The following is a 16,568-nucleotide window of genomic DNA, read 5'->3' as shown; positions in this document are numbered from 1 at the left end:
CTGGTGAAGGTTAGATGATGGTTTGTGTTCCTTTTGTCTTAATTGGTTACATGTTACAGAAAAGGTTAATTAAGCTGTACTTACTTGTTTTCCCTAATCGCCATCCTTCAAAATATTAAAATGTTCTAAGGTAACAATTTATCTTTTTGGTACAGGAAGCATTTTAGATTCTGGATAAACTTGTTCGTATTACTTCAATGCATATAGTATTTTAGACATGCCCCATTTCCAATCTCACCACATATAAAACATATTGCAGCCTTCTCGTTAGTTACTGTTCTGACTAGAGTACCATGGGAAAGCAGTAACACAGTCGGGCGTGCAGGATTTATCAGAAGAAACTCAGTGAATGTGGCTGGACATGGGTAAGGAGGCATTACTCTGTGGCAGTGATGGCCACAAAATGAGCTCACTGTTTTATCCATGCAGCGCGGGCCGGGAGAACTTTTCCATGTTGTGAGAGGGCTTTGGTCTCAGGCCTCTGAGAGGGCTTTACTAGAGAACACACAGACCCGTGGTTATTCTCTTGTAATGCATTTTGAAGATAGAATTGCTCACATTTGCTGCAACTTAGATGCCATGGCTGAGTGTGTTACATCTTGGAATGCTGTTGGAATTCAGTCTGGTTCTAGTTACACGGGTGACTTTTCAGTTCATGAGGCTTTATGCAGTAGTGGACAAGAAGGCTGTTTGGAAGTACTCAGCCCATCACAACTAGCCTCAGCCCTTGCCCTCGTGGCTAGTAATATTGAGTTGGGCCTGGTTGGTCGGTTGGGTCCAGGAGGTAATAAATATTTACGTGTTCATGTGATTAACAGGCTGCTATGGAAGAGGTGGTTGTGAGAACTGTGGACGGTGCCCTGGACTCAAATGACCTAAATAACTGTCTCCTAGTGGCCATCATTCCACTCTTGGGTGAGGTGCTCAAGGTGGTGGCTATGCAGTTTCACGTGCTGTTGGAGGAAGTGGATTGTCTGGGCCCCTTTCAAGACAGATTCAGGCCTGGGCTTGGGATGGCAGCAGCCATAATTGCCCTGACAGGTCGTGACGGGGAGAGTGTGTCTGAATTGATTCTCCTGCGTCCGTCAGCAGCTTAAAGTACCATTGACCACAGTATCTTGCTGGGCTGGCACCATGATTCAGTGGCTTTGCTCTTACTTGGTGGACCGATTCCACAAAGTGGTTTTAGGGGGCTTCTGCTCAGCTGTGTGGTATTTGTGCTATGTACTTCCTCCAGATTTGGAATAAGGAGTTGCCAGTATGCAGTTGGCCCTTAGCTCTGTTTCTCCTTAACAGCTGGGTCAGGTGAGTCTGTGCAGCCCTGAGCAGATACCTAAAGAAGGTAATGGGATGAAGGGACTACTAAACTATCCCTGAAGCCATAGGTTTGTTGTTTGGGGGTGCTGCTCCTGGCCTTCCACTGATATGGCAAGTATGGCTGTTTCTCAGAAAAGCACTCAGAGGTGCTGTTGCTAAGAAAGTAATTTGGCTACAGTGGTCAGTGCTCTAATCAGAGTCGGATTCTATTATTGTAATGCATTCTAAATGAGGCTGCCTTCAGAAACTGTTTGGAAACTTGAATTGGTGCAGAATGAAGTAACATATTGGTGGCACCAGGATATCAGGATTTTATGTCCCTGTCTTGAAAGATCTGTGTATGTTGTCTGTCCATCTGTTTCTAGGAGTAAATTCAAGTCCTGATTCTTACTTATAAGGTCCTGAGTCCCTTGAGGCCCAGGTACTAGAAGGACTGCCTTGCCCATATTGTAGTTCCCACCTGTTAAGATTCTTTTCTCAAATTCTGTTCTCTGTGCCTTCCATGCAGAGGTTAGGCAGATAGCAATCACTGGCAGGGCTTTTTTGGTATTGGCATCTTGCCCTTGGAACGTCCTCCCCCTTGAAGCTCATCTGTCTCACTTTGCTTTCCTTCAGACTCTAGGCAGGGGCTGATGGGAATCGTAGTCCATGAACAGCTAAAGGGTCAGAGTTGGACACCCCGCTCTAGGCCAAAACATTTATTTTTACTTAGGTTTTTAACTAAGTAGTTTCAGACTATTTTATCAGTATCATTTTAGGCTATTCTGTTTGTTTTATGCACTTGTTATTGGTTGTTTTTATTGACGTGTTTTATTTCTTCAACTTAATTTATAATGGGGTTCTGTGTGGTTTCCGGTTGGGAAATTTATGAAAGATTTCGCTCTCTGACGTTACGATTTGTGGCTGGCATCTTCAGAGGATGAGGATTCCTCTGAAGATGCCAGCCACAGATGCAGGCGAAACGTCAGGAGAGAATGCTGCTAGAACATGGCCATACAGCCCGGAAACCACACAGCACCCCAAGGATTCCAGCCGTGAAAGCCTTCAACAATACATTAGTTTATAATGTTCCTGCTTCCATTAAACTGATAGGAAACATCCATTCATCACTTGTGCTAATTACATGGTTTGCACTCCTGAAGCATGTGCTGTGTTTACACACCCAGATGAATGATAACCTAGGACCCATCTACAAATAAGCAAGAAAGAACAAATAACCAGTTACAAACTTATACTGGACACTGTAATTCCACTTCTGTAGTTAACTAGTGGATAATGATGTGTGAAGAACCAATTGTTTTGGACCTCCGTTCTACCAAATCAGACCAGTGACCTAGCTAGCTCTGATTGCCCGGCCCTACTGTATCTGGCAGTGGCTCTTAAGGAGTCTTGGGTAGAGAAGGAAGTGTTTAATCAAGGGCTCCCTGAGATTTTAACTGCAAGTGCCTGGAGTTGAATCTGGAACCTCGAGGAAGCAAAACAGGTCTTCTGCTGACTGAAATATAGTCCCTCTGTACTTTTTCTGTTTATTGTAACTCAGCAGGTGACTCCCAAATTCTAGTGCTGTGAGAGAATGAAAGTGGAGTGTGCTAGGAGATAAACCAAGGTAGAAATGTTTTAAATAAGTATACATATGCGTGTACATCTTGATCACATTCCCCTGTAGTCATCATCCTGCCCTCCATGTGAAGCCAGATGTGAATGCAGCCCAGGGGGTAGGAAGGCCCAGGGGACAGGAACCTAGCTTTCCGGTTTGTGGTTGTAACCATTTTGGGTCTTTTCTTCTTTAGATTACCTTGATAATGGCAATAATAAAATGGCAATCCAACAGGCAGACAAGCTGCTGAAAAAACACAAAGATCTTCACTGTGCTAAGGTATGCTCAGGGTTCATTTGTTTCAGTTTGCTAAATTGTCTTGAATTGTACACAAGTCAGGGGCAATTGTATTCTTTGGCTGCTGACCATTCCTCTCCCTAACATGCTTCATTTCTGCTCTGCTACACTAGCCTTGCTTAAAAACTGACTGGTGTCCTTTGTGACCTGTTGCTGCATGTGCTTTAAGTTTAATGTTAAACATATTTTAACACTGAGCAACCTTTGGAATCTCAAGATCAAATCAAAGATTTATTCAGGGTGTTGAATATGATTTAAATAATATAATAATATATTATTTAAATAATATACTTAAATAACCCAGTGCTGTTTGCTGCAAATAACAACGGGGGCAGTGAAGGAATTGCTCTCTTTTTTGGAATGGCTCTCTTTTTTCCCCCCCCTCTCCCCAAATGAACCCTTTGAAGTGGCATGTTTGGCGGAAGCAGTAGGAAGTGTTATAGAATGTTTAGGGGGACAAATTGATGGGGAGAGGTTGGCTGAATGTATATATTCTAAAAGAACACTGCATAAAAGAATGGGGTTGTACCTCCCTCTTTGGTTCTCAGTTTCAAGAAGTTCTGGAACCATCACTATTCTCAGATGACCATGAAGTGGTCGTGCCTGGGAGTGTCTTTTACCTGCCAAGGTGATTTGAGTATGGTTATGTATGCCATAGTGATGTCAAGAACAGATTATTGGAGTGTACATGGGATGCCTGTGGTTTTAGGTGTGCAGGTAGTTCAGCTTATGGCAGTGATGGCGAACCTTTTCGAGACCGAGTGCCCAAATTGCAACCCAAAACCCATTTATTTATCGCAAAGTGCCAACACAGCAATTTAACCTGAATACTGAGGTTTTAGTGTAGAAAAAACGGTTGGCTCCATGCAAGTGCTACTTGGGAGTAAGCTTGTGGTAGCCAGTGCCTTTGCTTTCGAAGCAACCGCAAGAACTCTTCCAATGGGTGAATCACGACCCTAGGAGGGTTTACTCAGAAGCGAGCCCCATTGCCAGCAATCGAGCTTACCCCAGGTAAAGATCACGCTTTAGTTCTTCCCATCAAAATCAGTGGGGTTTAACAGCGCTTAACAGGGTTACTTACACTGCTTCCCCAAAACTAGGTCTTAAGTTTAATGCTAATAATCAAGCCCAGTGGCCCGGGCCAGCCTAGATGTGTGTGTGTGTGTGGGGGGGGGCAACTCTGCGCGTGCCCACAGAAAGGGCTCTGAGTGCCACCTCTGGCACCCGTGCCATAGGTTCGCCACCACTTACGTAGGGTGACCCATCTACATTGAGAAGAGCCCCGTACCTTTTCCATCATAGCTCTGTGGAATGGGTCAGCTTGAAGACATGAGAGAGGGCCCCTCCCTGAGATTTTCAGAAAGTTCTTCAAAGTCTGTTTGCTAGGATTTCTTAGGGAGTCTGAATTGGCCAGCATGTTATGGCTACGAGGGTGTCAGTGGGGACAGACAGTTTTACATCAGTGAAACTGGCTTCCATTTAGTTTCCTGGCTGAACTTAAAGGACTGCCTTTCACCTCCAAAGCCAAAAACAGTTTTGGGATCAAAGTATTTCAAACATTGTAATTTTCTGTATTAACCTACTGTGGTCCTCAAAGCACCATCAAAGATCCCCTTTGGCATGTGCACCCGCCCATCTAAAGTATGGTGATGGATTGCACAGGAAGAGGTTGCTCCAATTGTAATGCCTTTTGGGGAGTGAGCACTGTGCCAAGGGGTGCTTGCTCATCTTGCTCTGTCACTACAGGTTTTTTATAATTAGCGTAGATGGCCTTTATGACTCTTACTTCCTGTTTATTTATGTGTTGCTTGAGGTTTGTGCTTTCTTAGTTTGTGTATTCACTTAAATTTGATAAAACCATCTCAGGAATTTTAGAAGGACAAAGTACTGTTTTAGATTACAGAAATGACATCATTATACCCTAGCAGTTTAAGGCCAGCTCTGTTCAGGATGCTCTTTTTACAGGATCACTGGAAAATTTTCTCTTTCTCACAATACTAGAACCAGGGGACATACATTGAAAATGCTGGGGGGAAGAATTAGGACTAATAAAAGGAAACACTTGTTCACGCAACATGTGATTGGTGTTTGGAATATGCTGCCACAGGAGGTGGTGATGGCCACTAACCTGGATAGCTTTAAAAAGGGCTTGGACAGATTTATGGAGAAGCTTCGCATGTATGGCCACCAATCTTGGATCCTCCTTGATCTGAGGTTGCAGATGCCTTACCATACCAGGTGCTCGGGAGCAGCAGCAACAGCAGCAGAAGGCCATTGCTTTCACAGTCTGCATGCGAGCTCCCAAAGGCATCTGGTGAGCCACTGCGAGTAGCAGGGTGCTGGACTAGATGGACTCTGGTCTGATCCAGCAGGCTCTTTCTTATGTTCTTATTTTACTATTAATGGTGCTATGGCCTGTATTTAAAACTGGTCTTCCCCAATAATAAATAATGTATTCATTCATTCACAAAAAAATAGTGGAGCCTGAGACTGCTCCCTGGTTCCACTTCTTGGCCAAGTGAGGTCTGCCAGAATTGGGGTCTGCAGGGTTTGGGGTGCTTGTTGGGGTGACCCTGTTGTCTGGTGAGGGGGGGAGAGGCAGGCTTGTGGTATCATAACACAGACACATTGCCCCTTTTACTGTGCATCTCTGCAGTTGTTCCTTTTAAGAGAAACTTCCTTTTTGTAGCAGTTGAGAAACTCCTTGAAAGCTACTTCTTCCTTTTGGACAGGTTCTGAAAGCAATTGGCCTGCAGAGAACCGGGAAACAAGATGAGGCGTTCGCTTTGGCTCAAGAAGTAGCAGCCCTTGAACCGACGGATGACAATTCATTACAGGCCCTCACTATCCTGTACCGGGAAATGCATAGACGTAGGTTTCCCAGCTTGTTTTTCTCCTTTGTGCTTCACGTAGGGCCTGGAGGAGCTTTCGTTGAGGTCTTGCTAGGCCGTAGGGGTCTGCAACCTGTGGCTCTCCAGATGTTCATGGACTACTGGCAGGGGCTGATGGGAATTGCAGTCCATGAACATCTGGACAGCCATAGGTTGCAGACCCCCTGTAGGGCAGTCGGTTCAAAAGTGTGCCCTTAACAGGGTGACATCCATTTGGAACATATTAGGGGGGCAGCAAATTAAATTGGGGTGTGTGTGTGTGTGTATGGCCTACTTTTGTCACTGAGGCACAAGGCAGATTAAACAACATAAGTCAGTGCAATCAATAGAAAGCAAACATCTGAAATAGGCACAAGTACTAAACACAATATGTTGTGAAGTTTGGGGTGTAGAGAGTTCAGCACAGGTTGCAGGGGAAATTGCACACAAATATTCTAGGCAGGTGGTTAAAAATTGATGGGGGTTTTCCTCACATTCTTGGCCTTGCATAGAAATGTTTGATGCCTGTGTCAGCTTCAGTTCTTTATGAAATCCCTTTGATGTTTTAAAAGAAAAAAACCTACAGCCCTAGACAAACATTCACTGGTTTGTTATAATGTCCCTTTCTTTATAGCGGAGCTGGTCACAAAACTCTATGAGGCAGCTGTGAAGAAAGTTCCCAACAGCGAAGAGTATCACTCCCATCTCTTCATGGCCTATGCGAGGGTTGGAGAATACAAGAAGATGCAACAGGTGCTTGTCAGAATGAGGGGGCAGACTGAGCCCATTTGATTTGTGAATGAATAATGGACTCACTAGAGAGGCAGTTGCAACCTGAAGAACTCTTTTGGCTCTGTTAAGCATATTATATATGCAAGCCATTGACTGTGAAGCTTCTGCCATCTGATAAACATGCAGCCTTGTTTAACAATTGGATCTCCTGTTTGGCTTCAGTTATTTTATTTGTGAGCTGAGATCTGTTTAAAAATTGTGTGTGAGTGCATGTGTGCGCTAACAGGAAAATGATCCTTGGGCCTAGTCAAGCGAACCCTTAAAGCCTTTTAGGGTGTGTCTTGGTACAAGGACAGTGAGTTTTAATGTGTTTGCATGGCTCTGTGTGTAAGATCCGTGTGAGAAAAAGAGGCAGACAACTTGAGTGCAGTCATTTTGCAGTATGAAACTGAAAAGAAATAGGAGTCTTGTGGCAAAGAAGAGTAGCAGTGTTACGGTAGTATCTGCTTTCACGAACTAGAATCCACTTTGTCACGCAAAGAGGGCAGTAGTCCATGAAAGCTTATATTTGAAAAAAAAATTGTTGCCATTTAACGCACCAGAGGGCTCTTGTTTGTTTTTGCTGCCCTAGGCAAACACTGCTAACTCCCTAGTGCAGCTCCTCAAGTGTGCCTAAGTCAAATCTACCAGGGAGGGCCATCTCTATCAGCTTGAGCATGTCAGCATTTCATTGTCTGTGTGAGAAGTATCTATGTTAATGAATGTAAACTGATATATAAAAATGTATGCAGCAGGCACCTGCTTTTTCTGTGCGTTTCAGGGAATAATGGTGAGTAAGGAGTCTTCCAAGAATCTTGTCTTCCATCAGCAATTTCACGTTGTGCTAATAAGCTCCAGAGGCATAGTAGTTATTCCTTTGGTTAAAATTCTAGAACCTCTGTTCTGAGGTTTGATGACTGGAACATAAAAAATGAACATGTGCACATTTTTTAAAATTCAAGTTATTAGCCACATAGTCTTGCCACCCAAATAAGATAGGAGGCAAGGGATGTGTATTCTTTTTCTAAGTTCAGAAGATCAGTGAATTAGAGGCTGTTCCTGAAGATAGCTAATTTGCTATAGTGTTCACAGATCTCTATAGCAGATTATATTGGTTTGTAAATCAATATAAAGATGCACTAATATTCAGGATGCTTACTTTATACACCTCTTCATTTTTTAGGCTGGAATGGCACTTTATAAGATTGTACCAAAAAATCCTTATTATTTTTGGTCGGTGATGAGCTTAATTATGCAGGTGAGTACTGAAAAAAACAACAGTTGCCCGACTGGATAATTTTCCTTGTACTGAAAATAATGCAAATTGAGAGTCAGTGGGATGTAGTGGTTAGCTTGTCGTACTAAGATCTGGGAGACTGAGGTTCAGATCGCCAGTCTGCCATGGAAACTTTCTTGGTGACATTGGTTCACACACACACTTTGCCTAACCTCCCTCACAGGGTTATTGGGAGGGTAAAATACAGGAACGTAGAACAATGTAAGCTACATTGGGTCCCATGGGGAGAAAGGCAGGAAATAAATGAAGTAAGTACATAAATAAAAAATTCAAAGGAAAGGAGGTGCTTGGTAGTTTTTGTGAACACCAGTACAGCAGGTTGAATGACAGAACTTAGCCCCAGTTTCTGTGAATGAAGAATTTCAGAAGGTTTCAACTACATGCTTTTGATTACCCTCTTGGTGTCTATGAGACCAGGAACTCCCTCACTTTAAACATTACAGCTCTGCTGTGTACAATCCCTTAGGCCCCTTCCACACATGCAGAATGATGCACTTTCAATCCACTTTCAATGCACTTTGCAGCTAGATTTTACAGTGCGGAATAGCAAAATCCACTTGCAAACAATGGTGAAAATGATTGAAAGTGCATTGTTCTGCGTGTGTATGAAAGGGGCCTCTGTTTGAGAGAGGCAAAGAAAGGCAGTAGCCTATAATCTTTCCAAAGGTAATCAACTCCCTGACTCTTTGCATCCTTTACTTTTTGCCATGGATGTGTGAATTCTGGGGTTGTTATCACAAGTAACTGTAAATCTGGACTTTCAGCAGGAAACCTCTTCTAGAAGTCAGTAACAAAACTGAGGTGAATCTGCTATTGAGTATGGTGAATGAATATCTTATTAGTGTTTGATGTGATTAAGAAATGTGACTCATTGGGATACATCTGAGCTTCTAGTCTTACAAATTTGTAAATTACTTATAGAAACAAAGCTGTTGAATAATTTTTTTCCCCAACAGTCCTTGTTCTCCGGGATACTTAGAGCGTTTTGAAACTATTTCTTTGGCCGGGACTGTAACAGAGCAGCAGAACAAGGACTTTCTGTGCAGAAAGTCTTAGGTTTATTTCCTTCATCACAGGGAACAAGACACCTGCTTTGACCAAATAACAATGTTCTGGCTTACTGTAAGGCCGCTTCATGTGTTCTTCTTTTCCAGTCTATATCTGCACAGGATGAAAACCTCTCAAAAACCATGTTTTTACCACTAGCTGAAAGGATGGTGGAAAAAATGGTGAAGGAAGACAAAATTGAAGCTGAAGCAGAAGTAAGATTTTGAAATGTATATCAGAATTCATATTTGACCATAATAAATTTAATCATAATTGTTTCTTCTGCTGACTTAGGCAGTAGATTTTAATAGCTTTCTTTATGCAGCATTCTGGTACTGTTGAAAGGAGATGACATAGGGGGAACTATGGCCGCATGTATGGAGGTGAGAGATAAAAACCATGGGTAGCCAACAGAGACTGAACCCTCTGAGAAAGTAGATGATAACAGTAATATGCATGTTGTGGGTGGATTGAAATCATTTACTTTTACTTCCCTGAGATCACCTGGCTTAGCCTGGGAACATAAAAACCCAAGACAAAGATTTAACCTGATCAGTTTCAGGTCAAGTTTATTTACTTTTTGCTAGGATGGCCACAGTATAGAAAGGCTAAGCAATCATTATGAAGAAATGGTAGGGGTTTTATTTTAAAAATTGCCCTTCATTTTTCTGCTTTCTCCTGAATTTGGCCATAATTTTCCAGAAAAGAGCGGAATATAAAACAAGGAGTTAATTATTGCAACAGCTCCTTGTTTTGTACCCCAATCTTTTCTGGAAAGCAGCCTTTAAAAGCTGGCATGTACGGGGGAAAAATGGGACATGGAGCCATCCTAGGGCAAGGACATGTTAGTAGTGAGAAGTCGAAGCTGATTAACACAGAAAGCTCAGCAAAAGTAGTCAGAATTTGCCTTTGTTTTTTGGTCAGGGAAAGTGCCGTCCAGTCACAGCTGCCTGATGGCGACCCTGAGGAGCAGGGTGTCAAACTCATTTGTCGGATATGATATAAATGTGACTTGATCGGGGTGGGGGGTGGGACTAGGACTGGTGGGCCTGCAGCAGGGTTGGGTGACTGCTTTGAGAGGGCTTATCAGCCACGTGAGCCAGCTGAGGCAACTCCTTGCTTTCGTGGACTTGCCAGGCCAGATTGGCAACAGGGGAAGGGGTTGCCTCAGCTGCTTCATGAACCTGATAAGGCCCCTCAAGGGGCCAGATCCGGCCTCCAGGCTGCATGTTTGACACCTCTGCCGTAGAATTTCAAAGCAGGAAACGTTCAGTGGTGGTTAGCCGATGCCTGCCTCTGAATAGCTACCCTGGGCTTCCTTGGTTGTCTTCGGACACATGACTTTTCTTGTCTGAGATCACCTTTCCTTTGGTTATAGCTATGATTCATCCTGTTTTTATATGTCCACAAATGCATAAAAACACCACCACTTTATTTGAATGTTCTTTTTCTTTTTTAAAAAAAAAAGTGCCACAGACTGTGTTTGTTTCTGTATATCTTAGTGATTCTTGATTGACAGTTGTGCTCCATTTCTCTCAACGTGTACAGGTTAAGCTGTATTACATGATTCTGGAACGTCTGGAGAAATACCAGGAAGCCCTGGATGTTGTCAGAGGAAAACTAGGAGGTAACTTATTCCTTTTTCCTATTAGCTGCCCAGTGGTTAAGGCAAACCGGTGTTTTATTCTATATCTTTTTGAGCTTCCCTACCTGGTCTCCCAGGGTTACTTTTACTTGTTGTGGGTGATCAAGTGAGTGACTGTTTAAAAACCTGAAATCTTGACAGTGGTAGAAAGTGTGGGGTTGACTGTATGAATCCGTGCCTCTTTGTTCAACTTAGAGAAGCTGACGAGTGAGCTCCAGTCCAGAGAGATCAAGTGCATGGAGATGTACAGAAAGCTGGGCAAGTGGCCAGAGTGCAGCGCCCTCTCCAGGAAGCTCCTTCTGAAAAAGTAAGTGGGAGTTTGGGCTGCTGGTCCCCAGTGCAGAACTGAAGGCAAAGTCCCTTCCTCAAGGCTGCTGCTTTTCCTTTTGTGTGCAGTGCAGTCAGAGCCGCCGGTTCCTGAGCAGGATAAGCAAGCTCTGAGTGCTACTCTCAGAAGAACCCCAGTCTCCCCATCCCCAAATTTTATAATTGAAAGAAAGGAAAGAAAGAAAGAAATCACTCTAGCTCTCTTCTTTATGGTGATAGAAGGGTTTGAATGTGTACCAGCTACCCAGTTGCCTACTGTCTTTTTCCAGCGTTCTTATACATTGACTACTGAGCCCTTGGGATGATTAACAGCAATTAGACACCTGGCACAACACCCAGGATTTTGCCATTTGGCTGTACTCCCTAAACATACCGTGTTTCCCCGAAAATAAGACAGTGTCTTGTATTAATTTTTGCTCACAAGGATGCGCTATGTCTTATTTTCAGGGGATGTCTTATTTTTCTGTGTTCTGTTCGTTGGACATGCTTCCAAACAAAAACTTTGCTACGTCTTACTTTTGGGGGATTCCTTATATTTCACACTTTAGCAAAACCTCTACTACGTCTTATTTTCCAAGGATGTCTTATATTCGGGGAAACAGGGTATACACAGCACTGTTAAATGTTTGGTTACAAGTTCCCTCTTGGACTGTGGTGTGGGCTTGTTTAATAAATAATAAATAAATCGAATAGACCTGAGTATGTGTTTGAGCAGACCTGCTTAGGATTGTGCTAATCAGCCTTCAAAATGACTTCCAGTTTGACTTCAAACCCAATTCAAGGGGCTAGTTTTGACCTTTTAAATCCTTCTGGGATTGAAACCAGAGTATCTCAAGAGCTGCCTTCTCCAGTACAAACCCACCTTGCTCAAATCATCCTGAGCAGCCCCATTCAGTGTTCCCTGTGCTTTCTGTGGTACAGTGGGTGGTTGAACCAAGCAGGACTTTCGTTGTGGTTACTTTATTATTATGGAACTTCCTTCCAGAAGATAATGGAAAGGGGTTTTTCAACAGACTTTTAATGTAGCTTGAATGTGCTGCTGGTTCTTTGCAGGCTACGCTATTTTACGGCATCTGTCTGCTGTTGATTAGGGGAGGGGGCTGTTGCATTTTATAAAATACATTTGACGTGTTTTAGTCATTTCTTTATGTTGTAGTTAACCTTTTTGTGAACGGAAAAGCAGTATAGAAATACTTGAGTAAGAAAGGAAAGCCAGACTCCCCAAAGTAAGGAAAAAAAATTCTAATGCTGAACTGTTTCTTGCCTTGTTTCTGTTTTAGCCCGGATGACTGGCAATTCTATATCATTTACTTTGACTCTGTCTTTCAACTGATTGATGCAGCCTGGACGCCTCCAGCGGAAGGGGAGCAGTGAGTTTCTTGGGGTTTTTTAACAGTTCAAGAGTTTCTGTTCTTTTAGCCAAGATGTTTGGTCTAGGTAAAAGGAGGGGAATTCAGTTCCTGCTGCATGGAATCAGCATAACCCACCTTGGGCTCTTCTAGAGGATGGGGTGAAGCCAAGATAATAGATATAGCCTTGTGGTTGAACGTACAGATCTAGCGCTGCCTTGGCAAGATGGGTGCCTGAGGCGCCTCCTTGCATGAAGCGGCAAAAAAGAGGTGGGGGGAGGTGCTATTTTCTTTGCTGGGAGAGGGAATTCCCCAGTGTTTATAGCTGTCCTTAGTTATTCAGGACCTGATCCACTGTCACAGAGACCTGGTGAGTGCATTCTTGCCTTTCTCCCCAGGTCTCTAGTGGGCAGTTAACTTTTAACCGGGACCATCTTGCAAATTGAGCTGTCTTGGTCCATGCACAGAAGTGAGTGGCTTAGGCTCATTCCGCACACGCAGAATAATGCACTTTCAAGCTGCTTTCAGGGCTCTTTGAAGCTGTGCGGAATGGCAAAAACAGTTGTGAAAGCAGCTTGAAAGTGCATTATTTTGCGTGTGCGGAATGAGCCTTAGGCAGGGTTCCCCAACATGCTGCCCGTGGAGCCTGCCAGTACTTCCCTTAGGGCCTGTTCCCAGAGCCTGCTCTTTGGCTTGTGCCGGCGAAAGCAGATGAGGTGCAGAATGATGTAGGGACTTTGCTTAAAAGTCAGTGTGCCTGAAGCTGGAGAGAAAGCTGCTGCTGCTTAGGGGTTGTGTTGCACACAGAACCAGCCATTGCTTGTAGGATTGGCATTGTTTACAGCTATCTTTTCTATCTTTGTGGGAACATGTAATGTAGCCCAAATCCATCAACATTTTTGTGTTCCTGCATCACTATATCTGCATTGGCTTCTATCCTTGGATTCACAACATATTTCCCCAGTTTTCCCACCTCTGCCTAAGTCTTCCTTGCCAGTTGAATTGGTGGGGGAGACAACGCCTTGTTTCTTGTTGCAAAAGCTCTGTCGGGTAGGGCAGTTCTGGTCATGCTGGCTCTTGGGTTTTGAGACGAAATGAGCTGCAGAGCAGCAATATATCTGATTGTGTCTTCGCTGCAATTACCCAGTAAGGAAAGATAGAATGGAAATGCTGGGACTCAACATCACTTCTTTCATGCAGCTCTCTGGAGGGTGAAGTGCATCACAGCATAGAGCAAGCCATGACTTTTGTAGAGCAGAGGATATCAAAAGAATGCAACAGCACCCGGCCTCTCCGGGGACCATACCTCGCCCGGCTGGAGTTGATCAGACGCTTGCGGCACAGAGGGTGCAGTGAGGAACACAAATTGGGTAAGAGCTGATCATAGGGTGCCCCAGGGAAGAGGGTGCAAAACGGAAGGCAGCTTTCTTATCCTGGAATTGCAGCAGCTGATGTAAGCTGTGTACCAGAATTGCAGAAATGTGCCTGTGCTTTGGGGAGAGGATTGTTTGTCTTCTATTTTAATCCTTGGCATTAAGAAATGATTTGAGGGTGGTAAACATGAGTTGATGCAGCAAAACCACCTTTTAATTTCACATTGACCAAATAGCATTTATCAGGAAATGCTGGCACTTAAGAATTATCCCCCACCTGCTGCAAGAGAAATAAAATTCCTTTAAATGATCTTGGAGAGGGAGATGGGTTTTGCAGCAGGTTAAATATCAGTCAGGAATAGTAGAAATTCACAGAACAGAAAGATGGATTCTTTCCAGAACGGATGTAATGTATTCTAAACTAGTTGACCTTTCTGCATGTGCTTTGTATGTTTGCTACATAAAAAGTTTTCTTGAACTAAGGAGTTTGGCATATTTAGCCTGTATAATTTAAAAGGTGATGGAAACCAGCACGGTATGGAGGTTAAGAGTGTTGGACTCTAATCTGGAGAACTGGACTGGTGGTTTGGTTCCCTGCTCCTCCACATGAAGCCTGCTGGGTGACCTTGGGCTAGAACTCCCAGCCCCACCTACCTCACAAGGTGTCTGTTGTGGGAAGAAGAAGGGAAAGGAGTTTGTAAGCAGCCTTGAGTCTCCATACAGGAGAGAAAAGCGAGGTATAAATCCAAACTCCCCTTCCTTGGTAGTTTGTTTGCTGATCCAGTATTGTGACTGATGAGATTTCACCTCGGTCTTCTGCAAAATAAATTATTTCCATATTTCTGTCCTTGGGAGGTTTAGAGCAGGCCAACAGGTTGAATAGGTGAACTGCAGTCCCCCGGGTAAATTTCAGATACTCATTGATTCCAACTCTGCCTCCTGTATTTGTGGGAAGATCTAAGGGCCATCCCATCCCTATCAACCTTGATGAGGAATGCTTATTTTACTATACCTGCACTACCCCACCCCCACCCCTGTTTCACAGACACCATTTGTGGCAGCCCTGCTGTGATGTATGACCCACCTGAGTCCAAGGATTCCTCCATTTGTGAATTGCTGGAAGGGTGAAAGTCTTGTATTGCACACAGCAATGAGCAGTACTAATAAAAAAGGGGGTTATAGACAGAGCAAACAGATAAGATTAAAGTGTGGAGGGGGTAACTGAGAGGCAGTTTGAAAGACCTCTGAGAAGGAGAAGAAATAAAAGGGTGGTGGTGGTTGGGATGCAGAGAGAACAAAGAGAGGAGAATGAAGAGAGGGAAAACAACATTTTTCATGGGTAGCCATATGGCCTCCTTGAGCGTTATGTATCGAAGAGAATTGGGAGGTTTAATTTCTGAGTCAGAGCGACAGCTGGATCATAGAGAAAATTGAATTGAAAAGTTTGATTGAAAAAAACAACTGTTATGCTGACCCAATCACTTTACCAACCTCCACCATTTTCCTGATACATTATAGTTTACGTTAGGTCAATAATCCTGAAATTGCAAGATCTGTTTTTGCCCTGCTAGAATCCCAAAGAACAGATCGAGCCAGAGGTCCCTCCGATGGGACTTACCTGATTGACATTTCATCTCTTTTGATCTAAGACTGTTTACCGCAATGCAGAGTATTAGATTTCTTGGTACAGCCAGGCAAACGAGGCTTTAAAGGAAGCTTTTTATGCCTTTGAATTTGACTTCTGAGGATGCTTGAAATCTGGTATTCCTCCGCACTTAGCCATTTGATGTTATCAAGGAAATCAAATATAATTAGTGCTCTAATGTGGCCTCATTTGGAATATTGAGTACAGTTCTGGCCGCAGTATCTCAAAAAGGATATCACAGAGCTGGAAAAAGTGCAGAAGAAGGCCACCAAAATTATTAAGGGGTTTCTTTCCTGTGAAGAAAGGCTGACAAGTCTGGGCCTTTTCCGCTTATCCAAAAAAAAAAAAAGATTTAATGGTGGAACATGATAAGGGTTTATAAAATTATGCATAGGTGGAGAAAGTAGATAGTTTTTTCTCCTTAATAATACTGGGATACAGGGGCACTCAGTGGAGTTGGTTGGCAGTTGATTAGACAGATTCATGGAGAAGGAGAGATCTATCAAGTGACTTCCAACCTTGGTGACTGAAGGGGACTTCCACGATCAGAGGCAATAAACCTCTGAATCCCACTGTGTTTATCTGATGTGTTCTAACACTGAGTTGGCAGTAATAAGATCACTTATGGTGCCTGGATTCTAACCTAGTGGTGTTTGTTCTATTCTAGATATAAACCACTGTGAGAACCATTTGGTTGTGAGGGCCCAGGGCTGGGTTTGTGATAGGAATAGGTAAATAAGTAGCAGGATTGCTTTTTCCTTAAAGAAACTGAAAAGATACTAATTTTGTTCGCAGAGACATATGGTTGGATCCAATGACTCTACTGGTCAGTTGTTCTCTGATGGAGAACAGTTTGGCAGGAGGGGGGTCTTTGCATCAAAAAAGATATGTAATTCCTTGGGCTGACAGTAACTTTGAAAACACGGTAGCTGGAGAGCAGAAATGGCAAAATGCGCTGCCTTGGCTTGGAGGTCAGTTCAGTCACATTGGCTAAGGTGTCACTTCGTCATTGACTTATTTACAACTGCAAACA

The 16,568-nt window shown here is 43.4% G+C and overlaps 1 protein-coding gene across 3 annotated transcripts in view; it reads left to right on the top strand.

The window, feature by feature from the left end:
- Nucleotides 1–344: 344 nt before the first annotated feature.
- Nucleotides 345–16,568, top strand: part of NAA25 (N-alpha-acetyltransferase 25, NatB auxiliary subunit) — a 36,042-nt gene continuing 19,818 nt past the window's right edge. For all 3 annotated transcript variants that reach the window (XM_048514404.1, XM_048514402.1, XM_048514401.1), the window contains exons 1-10: nt 345–365; nt 3,108–3,193; nt 5,944–6,082; nt 6,716–6,834; nt 8,036–8,110; nt 9,304–9,411; nt 10,745–10,823; nt 11,037–11,148; nt 12,449–12,538; nt 13,718–13,887. In XM_048514404.1, coding sequence (XP_048370361.1) covers nt 350–365; nt 3,108–3,193; nt 5,944–6,082; nt 6,716–6,834; nt 8,036–8,110; nt 9,304–9,411; nt 10,745–10,823; nt 11,037–11,148; nt 12,449–12,538; nt 13,718–13,887 — 994 coding nt within the window. In that variant the 5' untranslated portion in view covers nt 345–349. The remainder of the gene's footprint in view (nt 366–3,107; nt 3,194–5,943; nt 6,083–6,715; nt 6,835–8,035; nt 8,111–9,303; nt 9,412–10,744; nt 10,824–11,036; nt 11,149–12,448; nt 12,539–13,717; nt 13,888–16,568) is intronic.

This window comes from Sphaerodactylus townsendi, linkage group LG13 (assembly GCF_021028975.2).
Source record: "Sphaerodactylus townsendi isolate TG3544 linkage group LG13, MPM_Stown_v2.3, whole genome shotgun sequence".
Classification (NCBI taxonomy): Eukaryota; Metazoa; Chordata; class Lepidosauria; order Squamata; family Sphaerodactylidae; genus Sphaerodactylus; species Sphaerodactylus townsendi.
This window is presented reverse-complemented; position numbering and strand designations above follow the sequence as displayed.